This window comes from Ruditapes philippinarum, unplaced genomic scaffold, assembly GCF_026571515.1.
Source record: "Ruditapes philippinarum isolate M1 unplaced genomic scaffold, ASM2657151v2 ctg7289_1_1_1_1, whole genome shotgun sequence".
Lineage (NCBI taxonomy): Eukaryota > Metazoa > Mollusca > Bivalvia > Venerida > Veneridae > Ruditapes > Ruditapes philippinarum.
In genome coordinates this window covers 57,369-67,885 of record NW_026858595.1, presented here as the reverse complement: position 1 = coordinate 67,885, position 10,517 = coordinate 57,369, and the positions used below count along the sequence as shown (strand labels likewise).

The 10,517-nt window shown below is 32.8% G+C and overlaps 1 protein-coding gene across 1 annotated transcript; it reads left to right on the top strand.

Moving 5' to 3' along the window:
* Positions 1 to 811: 811 nt before the first annotated feature.
* On the top strand, positions 812 to 5,771 carry LOC132753686 (uncharacterized). Its single transcript, XM_060744180.1, has 6 exons — positions 812 to 1,076; positions 1,749 to 2,843; positions 3,376 to 3,568; positions 3,894 to 4,041; positions 4,301 to 4,465; positions 5,088 to 5,771. Exons 1-6 carry the CDS (start codon positions 1,050 to 1,052, stop codon positions 5,323 to 5,325), a joined length of 1,866 nt encoding a protein of 621 aa, XP_060600163.1. The 5' UTR covers positions 812 to 1,049; the 3' UTR covers positions 5,326 to 5,771.
* Positions 5,772 to 10,517: the final 4,746 nt, after the last annotated feature.

The window sequence follows — 10,517 nt, the reverse complement described above, 5'->3', positions numbered from 1 at the left end:
TTTTATTTAGTTGTTTTCTCGTTTAGGGCACTTGCATCCTTATACATTAGGGTCGTTAGCCGCTTTTCATGGAATGACACAGACGTGTCGCAAACGGTTTCGTGATAAGCGCCGTGTGAACATATTTGAAGATGTTACTAAATTCAAAAATACCTTGCTTTCTATCATTTTAAAGGATGAGTTGGTGCTAAAATATGATAAACAAGATCATCAAGGAAAGGCGGCGTTCAATGAACGCAGCCCCCACCCGACCCAGTAACAACAGCCAGTGGCAAGGAGCCTAGGAGCTAGTTTTACTTAATGTGATTACATTATTAATATAATCATTAGTAGTATGTATTTATATGTAGAGTACTGATAGTGTAATTATAGCGAATCTTTAAGTGTCTGTCTCATTTGTTTCAATGTCATCACAAGCAAACGGCAACAAGGGTCAATTGTGATAAAAATTGTTCAACTCATAAACTGGATGAAGCTTTTTAAACCGAGTAAAAAAACTACAATAAACATTATCGCTTCAATAAATTATCTATTCTTTATACATAATGATGTGCCAAAGTAAAATACCTTATTTTAAAAAGTTTTTTTAATGTCAAATTTTAACACACATTTTTCTGATATAAAGCCATATAGAAATGTTATGTTGAAACAAGACACAATAATTTCGTTTCATTCCATTCTTAATAAATCAATACCTACATTTTACAAGGACTATTTGAAGAAAAAAAAAGAAAGTGGAGCTAAACATTCAAAATGAATATGAGTAGGTTTTACCTAACATTTAACAAATAAACTTTATGAATGTCATATATGAGCCGTGACATGACATTTCCAACATAGTGGTCAAATGACGTAATCGTAGAAACACGACGTCAAAGTTGACGCCAAAATTACCACGTTTTTTTTTTAAATTATATATCGCGCGTGTTTTCAATCAGCGCTGTACAGTTTTTAACAGTGCGCGCACCCGTTGTATCCATGGAGCGTTGTAAACAAAAAACAATGTATGAAGTGGGCGGGTCCGTTAAATCGTATAATTATTAAACATAATGGCAGAGGGCGGAGAAGAGTTGCAGGTATAACTTGTTCTTTGTTTTGCAAGAAACTACACGTAAGTTCAAGAATGAAAACAATTAAAGCAAATGTGTAACAATCAGATTTTTAATCTCGGAATGAGGTCTGTACTGTTCTGTAGGCAGACGTGTTTATAAAAACAACAAATGGGCATTGTAAAATATTTAAATTACCTTTTCCCCGATTTTCTTTTCTAAAGTATAAAGATGTACATATGACATGTTTCAATTATTAAATATCTGCATGGCTATGAAGATGCATTGTCTAATATTTTTAATCAAAGAGCCGCTACTGTCCCCTTACCATCATACTCTGTGACTGTGTACGATGATTTAAACTGTGTACGATGATTTAAACAGCAATTTGAAATTGTAAATTTATTATGATAATTGTTCTACAGTTTAATAAAAGTTACATTAAAAATAAAATCTTTATAAGAAGTTTAACTCAGTGGATAAACAAGTGTAAACACGGCTAGGTAGAATCAATGTCTATAAAAATGCAGCCGATAGATAAAACATAAGCTCTAGACGGATTGTCCCCCTTGTATCACTCACAGTAGAGCAACGTGAACGCCTAAATTCCATTTTGGCCGTAATAGTCTTAAATCAAAAGTACAACTTAATAATTAGAATTATTATTTTACGGTTTTCTTTATTTTATTTTCGTTTTAGGAGATCAACAATTTGTTCAATGATCATTTTGGTTTATCAAATACAAATGAGACACCATTACCTGACCATGATATTTGTATAACAGAGTCCGAAGACGGCGACACATCGATAGGAAATGAAATTCTGGTCGCACAATACCTTGACCAATGTTCTAACGATAAGGAAAATGAAAATCCATTTATTGAGTGGGATAGTTGTGTTCTTTTTAAACATTGTAACTGCGAAAATAAATGCATAGAAAAAGTTAGTTCTTCCGATATTAATGACCATATCTTATCTATTAGAGATATGTTAAAGGAAGAAAAAGAACAATTAATTATGACTATTTTAAACACAGTAAAAATATCAGACGCTGACACCAGGAGTGGCTCGAGAAAGCGCCCCACTTACTTGTATTGTTTTGAAGGAAAGAAAATATGCCGTCAGGCTTTCATGATATTATATGACATTACAGACTTTTCTCTGAGAGCTTTATGCGAACACGTACATGGTCATGGCGTATCTCCACGTAAACATGGCAATACTGGACGAAAGCCTATTCATGCTCTCGATTTTGACGATGTTATGAAAATAGTGACATTTTTACGGTCGTATGCTGACGAGAATGGCTTACCACAGCCAGCTGCTCCGAGAGGGCGTGGTGATCTCCCACCCATCTATCTACATTCATCATTGACAAAGAAAGCCATTCATTCTATTTATGTTGAGAGTTTACGATCTGAGAATGGAAAGTGTGTAAAAAGAACAACATTTTGTCAGATATGGAAAGCTTGTGTGCCGCATATTGTAATTGCTTCCCCACGTCACGATGTTTGTTCAAAATGTGAACAATATCGAAAGAAGATTGTCGATGCTGTGACAGAATCTGAGAAGATGGCCGCGACGTCATCTATGCAAACACATATTCAGCTAGCACAAGAAGAAAGAAATCTTTATCTGACATTGATTCGTCAAAGTAAGACAGCCTTAGAGACAGCCGCGTTGCTCGGCAATATACCTAGTACAATGCATTATACATTTGATTTCGCCCAGAACGTCACGCTTCCGCATCATGCTCGTCAGATGGGACCTCTTTACTTCTTGTCATTAAAAAAGGTTACAATTTATCTACCATTTCTTTGTTTCCCATCTCATTTTGTATTTACAATGCGTTATTTAGAATGCAGTATAACTAATCAATTATCTACCAATTTTCAACGCGCCTTTTTAAGTAATTAATGGTTGAATTTCAAACACGCATGAATAAATCTACGGACACCGACTGGCCAATGAAAAATTACCAAACATTTGAATAACATTATCATACTGCAACTGAAAAAAAAAACACTTTATAAAAATAAGTAACGGAAGTAGATTCTCGTCCAAAGACTTCATTAAAAAAAACGTTCTACACATTCTAAAACATGCACTCATGTGCAATTTATACCATAATGAAGTTATTTTAAATTTTGTGCCAGTATTTTAGATTTATTCATCAAAACTAAACACGCATAATGGGGTTTTTAATGACCGGGAAAAATACCCGATATGTTTTAAGAAATTAACATGCTTGTTTTATACATACATAATTCATTTGAGAACTTTGTAAGAAAAAAAATTAAAAGTTAGAAGATGAATATTTGTTTAGGTACAAGTATTTGGCTTCCGCACCGATGGAGATCCACGCCAATTAATCTATCTTTTTGATGAGAGCCAGTGCATCGGCGTAGACGGAAAGCTGTCACACGGTCCAAATGCTGTAATTAGTATGATGCACCATGCTTTCCAACGCGTTGGTAAACAGGAAGATTATTGTTCATTACATGCTGATAACTGCGCTGGTATTTGAAATTTTTTCAACCTTTTTCTAAAAGGAACTCTTTATTGAAATAAATAATCGAGACAAACTAAATAAGCTAATTGATAAATAGAAAATATGTTTTAATTGCAATTTATGAATTGATTCTTTTTTGTTTTGTTGGTTTACGATCGCGCCGACTCTGTTCCGAGTCCCTATGTAAATGTATAAATAAAATGTGAATGAATGAATGAATGAATAATTGAATGAATGAATGAAACCAGTAAAGTTCATAAAATAAATGAATAAATTAATTAAAATTATTGCCAAAATTCACACATTATGTCCGTAAATCATTCCTTTTATAGGACAAAACAAAAACAGATATGTGTTAGCCTATCTTTCATGGCGTGTAATGACAGGACTGCACAAGAGAATTGACCTACACATGCAGATTCCTGGTCACAGTAGATGTCTTGTAGACGCTGGATTTGCAAATTTTAAGAGATTATACAAGTGTGTTTGCTAATTCTAATAGCTTATTAGAAGGTCAATATAATTCATTACTATGATTGTTTAAAATAACGTTAAAAATATCCATATCTTTTTCATAATATCATCAGGGTTTATTAGATATATCTTATATACGGTTTTCTATATCTATGGCTACATACTGTTTATGGAACTGTCCATATATTTCGAGCGACACCTTGTATAGTTACGTCGGTATTAATCCTTTACTAGCTTTAAATTCGAGAACTTTTACTCTTTGTAGGCGATGTGATGCAGATTCCTTGCTTGATCTTGTAAATCAAGTAAACAAGTCTTCAACTGTTAACGAATCAGTGAGCTACCCAGAATGGACATGGTTTGACTGGAAGACATACTTTAATCAGTACTACAAAGCCCTACCGGGAATTTCATCATATCAACATTTCAGGTGTCAATGTTAATATATACTTTTTATACAGATTTTCTTTTATCATTCTTTACGAATAAATTTACGTTGCATTATGAAATTATCTTTATGAAATGGCAGTGGCTAGCCGCACGGGGCCGTATTGCTAGCCAAAAGTTCTAGCCATACCTTAGTCACGTACGACTAGCCTATACACACTGTTGAGGCTAGCCGTACGGCATTTTGAGAAAAAAAATGCAAACTTTCTTTCCTTGAGTATCATGAAAACTTTAACAATTAACGTAAATATATTATTTTTGGCGTTTGATGATCGGAAGTTTTCTCTAAAAATCACAGATTTTGATAAAGTCCGTGCGAAAGTACAGGGGAAATAAACTGAAACATTATTAAATCATGTCTATAGACGTAATACAGTTGTAATAAATTTTTATCTTTATCAATTTTAGCGGACATAGAAAATTTCTGTTCATGATACAGCCCAGTTCAGTGCGTATAGGCTAGACGTGCGCGACTGCTTAACTTTTGGCTAGCAGTTCGGGTCCGTACGGCTAGCCACTTTCTTATGAGATATATATTTTTACATAAGTGTTTTGTGGAAGTATAAATTAGTATTTCAATATATATTTTCAATCCATGGTTCCAGAATTGAGCACAATAGACCTGGCGAGGTAACTGTGAGGAAAACTCCCGATGGTGACGAAAGATCGTTCAAACTCTTACGATATTCGGACACTACGTTCACTGCAGAACAAATGCCACCTGTACTACAGCCAGGCGGCCTCTCATTTGAAAGACAGATGTACTTATACAGATCTGTACGTCCATACGTGCGACAAGTTTCGCAAGATGAAACGTGCCCGTTACCTACGAGAGAAGAGTAACTCTTCGCTGGAAATACAATAAAATTAATCTATGTACTGAAAATCTAAAAGTTGATAATATAGTATTTATAGTGGAAAAAAGACTGTGTAATTAAACACATATGGGAACGACGTTGTTAATTATTTGAATATTCAATTTTGCATGCATTGTCTTATTTGAAAATATTTTTCCAGGATTATTATGTTAAGCAAAATAATTTTCCGTTTAGTCAAACTGACGTACTTTTTAACGACGTCGTACTTTTAAACGACGTCGTCACTAACGTCAACTTAAACGCCGTCACCAACAACAGGTGTGTGATAAAAAAGTATTATAAAACAAGTTTTCATCGTCCAAAAATAATAAAATTTGTTTCAAATGATTCAGAAAAGATTGCTTTTTGAGAATATTTGAAAAAGTGAAAATGTCAAATTTGACCACTATGTTGGAAATGTCATGTCACGGCTCATATCTGAAATGATATTGAATATTTTTTTGAACATCATATATTTTAGATGAACTACTCCGACTAAGAGTTAGCAAATATAAAAGAAGACTTACACTCACTAAATAAGGATTACTAAGTGATACATTTGTCACATTAATGGGACCATGGAGGCGTTGTGTAAGGCAGTGCTAAATCATTTCACACAATTTCATATAAATATCATCTAAGAAGTTAAAACATAAACGAGAAAAAAATGTTTTCCTCTAAATTCTTTCAACAAAGAAAGCATATACAGTTAAACACCGACTTATCGGACAGGCAGTGAACGTTGAAATTGAGCAATGTATTCGGAGGAATGTTTTAATAAATAACTTATTTTCTTCTAAGTATTTATGTGCTTTTGTCTATTTCAAATCGTATGTGTAAAAAAGATAAGCTATCCATTAAAGGCGGCGTCCATTTTAACATACTCAAAGATTAATTATCAAGTAAATTGTCTTTGATAGCAACTTATTCACACTACATTTCTTTCTCGAAAATAAGATATTTTTCCTTCTTAAAAGATTTATCATGCTTTATTCGTTTAATGTTTCTGTCTTTTTAGTATAATTAATGACATTTTGTAATGTATTCCTATTTTAGCAAAAGTATAATAAATACATGTAAATAACATTACCATAGAAAATATATAATCCTAGTAGTCTACACTGTTTTATAAAGTATATTTTTTCTCTAGATTTTCTCGTTAAAACGAATTCGCATACACCATGTATTATAAAATTCATCAAAGATTTTGAAAATAAAATCTTTCCTTTTTATTCCAGATTCATGGTTTTAAATTTCGAAAATGAACTAATTGCAAATAAGTATAAGAAACATTACGACCAGATACATGTTTAAAATGTCAATTTTATTCATAAATAATAACTACTCACTTCTTTCAGAATAAAACAATGCATGAACTAGAAGTCAGATCCGACACAATTTAACTTGAATGTTAACTGTTTGAAAACTTGACCTTTACAAAGTTTCTAATTATCAAGATCGTTTCCTGTATTGACAAAACTGCATTTCCAATGTCATTAAGCATTTCATGTCGTCTATAATCAAGTAATCATAAAGGTTTTTAAAACAATATTGATCGACACAAAAGGGAGATGCAAATTAGCAATTTGTATTCCTTTAGAATCATACCGAGTATTAATTTTTATTTTAAATTCAAAAATATTTCAAACTAACAATTCTAACAAAAACGCACACTTCAGTTCATATAATAAAATTGGTTTCAACAAATATAACGTACGAAAAGCCAAAGAAACAGAAAAATAAGCAAGCTTCTCATCACTGTTCTTGTTGAGTAAGAATGAATGATTTATCAAGAACTTAATTTTACTAATTACCATGAATTTAATATTAAAAAGCTTTACAATATCTGTAGAACATTTTTGCCTTTGCCATTAACTTAAATTGTTGACCTTGTTAAAGTTTTCAAGGAACGTATATCCTAAATGAAACAGTATAAGAATCATGCTTAGTAACATGACAAATGTGATAAAAGCTAGAATTTTTAATATGTAAAATAGATTCCGTTAATAGTGAATAATTGGCGAGGCTATAATTCATAGAAAAGAATGTTGATATAAGGAACATGTAAATGTATAAACGGATTACAAGTTTGTTTGACTTAAATCAATTTTAATACATATCTTCTTTTACAAACCGTATCTGTTTCAAATGTATTTAACTCACGGGCAGTGCAAATCATTTCTTGCTGGTATTCATTGACAAATAAGCTTATTTAGTTTTCTCAATCTCCATTATCATTCAACGTTCAAATTGGCAATTAGAATTGAATAAATGTCCGAAACAAACTGTCTAATTACAGCACAGTGTAAATAGTGTTCGTCTAGACGAATAATCTATATTAATGATGTGTTACTACTAATTAAGAATATAACAAATGTAAAGGATAGATGGTACAGATTTAACATATAAATAGATATCATGGAAATTACAAAACAAGTGTGAAGTTTGCACTACAGTACCGTCCATGAACAGGCTCATTCAAACCTTTCAATTTTGCCGTTTTGGGCACTTTTGACACTTTTGTGTCCCTTGTTGTTATCTTGTCTACGGTAAGTATCTTTCCCTTGCCCCAAGTTTTTATTTCTTTTATTTACCCCCCCCCCCTTTCTACGGGTCTCCTGTCCCCTTCCCCTGTACTCTTTGACTTTATGGGCCTATTAATCAATCATTGATTTGTTTTCTTTGAGTTCCTTATCAGTTACTAATTATTTCTTCTTATGTATGTGTTTAGTGATTAACCTGTCCATGCTCTTCCTTGTGCCCTGTCCTGTTTTTGTTTGTGGTCCTCCTTGGCTCATTGCCACTGGCTCTTGTTGCTTGATCGTATTGGGGCTTCGTTCATTAAACGCCGCCTTTCCATGTGATCTTGTTTATCATATTTTCTTTAGGGATTTTTATTTTCACTTTTTCATCTAGACGAAAACAACAAGTGTCACTAGAACATTTTGATTTCTTAAAAGTATACAGTGTATACTGCCTTACATTGACTATCAGTACCCTATGTGTGTGTTCCATCGATTCTTCCAAAGGATTTCAGACTTATTATAGGATTTCAGTCTAATTATGATTGATTTTCTGTACAAATAGATTTAGTAAATGCACAAATTGATATTAATTTAGTCGTTTGTATAAACTAACAAGATCAAGTCGTACATTTGCACTCGCAACAAGGATTTACAGTCAATATCTCTGTCTGCAGCTCGTTATGTTGGCAAACAATATAAATTGTGATATTGCTGCAACAAGTTGTATTTGTGAGTCAATATCTCATTCATAGTTACCTTTATACGCCTCTGCAAAATGACTGCTCATTTTATTAAACTGATGTGTTGCACATTGTATTACAATGTTTCTAAATCAGGTATTATAATAACGTTTTACACCATGTTTGTGATAAATTGATGTCAAGACATTAAGGGACTATGTCATAAAGAGTACTGTCTGCCATAGTGAAAAAGTTATAATACGTTTTCAAAACTACGCTATTTATAGAGTTATAATAAGATTTCAACCATCTACTTCATCATGATATAAAATGCTCATTGTCTTGAATGCAAAATCTTTTCCATAGCTTCTCTATTCCATTTCATTAACGACCTACCTTTCTTCTCTATAAATTCTCATTTGTCATGGCGTAGGTGCATTAAATCCTAATAAGAGCACACTCAATGTCTTGGGTAATCGAATATTCACTTTTTAACTAATTATACCTTCTCTTAATGAACACTGATTGACAGGTAATTATCTAACGTATTCGTCTTTATTAAAACTACCTTTGATAAATAGTTCTTTCACGATTTTATTGATTTCGTTTTAGAGTTTTAGTATGTATTGTTGAATTTAAAAAGCACGCTTCTTTTCTCAAGTTAAGCCGCTGCTAGGGGACGTGAACGGTAACTTGCACTTTCCATTACCGTCCATGAACAGGCCCAGTGTTGGGCTTTCTTTAGGAATTCTGACATTCTCTATTTTATTTATCGCACTCAAATTTGAAAATAATTTGTGTACGAAGTGAACTTCATGACGATTGAATATCATTGCAAAATTGTCAATTTTCTATTATGATAGGAACCCTGCGTGCACTATTTCTTTCAGCTTTGGCAATTTGATCAACTTCAACAAAGTTGTAAAACAATAAAATATATTTATAGATCTTGATATTTAAATGTTACAGGCCATCAAATAAATTCTGATACTATCAAAGATACACTAGGTACTTAAAATATTCAATAAAACCCAAAAGCGGGTTCTTGAAAAATAAAACATAAATCTGAAACTTGTGCTATGACCTAAGTAGAGATGCACTTGAGTACCGCTTTAGCCGGTGCTAGGCGGCGTGAAGGGATGTTGCCTTTACTGTATCATTATCCCTAAATACAAACTCAATCAAATCGAGTCTAAAAATGACATTTTTATTTTGTTAAGAGCAATGCTTCCGAGGGATCACCATTTTTACAGATTGTTATAATCTACTTGTGTTTCATTGTGTGGTATTATTCTATTAATCACTGTCCATTTAGATTCATGTTTGTAATTGATACTCATACATTAACAGGAAAACATGTCTTGAGCTTTATTTTGTCTGATGAATTATTTCCTTCTATTATGTTGTATTATTTTACCAAGTGCACTCTACTGATATGAAACGAAATAACATGCATAAAACAGCCGTGAGCAATATGAAAATGTTTATTCATGTACGCACTACTTCACTGTAAAATTATTGCAAGGCTTAAATTTTCATGACAGCCTCTAAGAGTTGAAGATTTAAATGTTGAACATTTTTTGTTCAATTATTTGTTATGTGACGTACGCAAGAACGTTTGTTAGTCTTCATGTATTATGACAAATTTATGTATATTGTAAGCAACTACTGGGAAAAGCTGACTTATTTCATGCCTTTTTTGCCGATTTGTTCAGATCACTTGTTTCACATCACTTGCCACTGACTGTTTTCGGTTCGAAATGCGACATGGAGTTTTGATTCTTTCATGGGAGGAAGCTCTTTAGCTAACTTATGGATTCAAGGTTACTCTTCTAAAAAGAAATAAAACAAAAACCAAAAAGGTAAGGGCAACGTTCACAGAACACAGCACCTGCTTCTATTATTAAATATAAACCGACAATGTTGGCCTAGATGCCCGCTTTCGGATTCGGAAGTCGGAGGTTTGAGCCCCA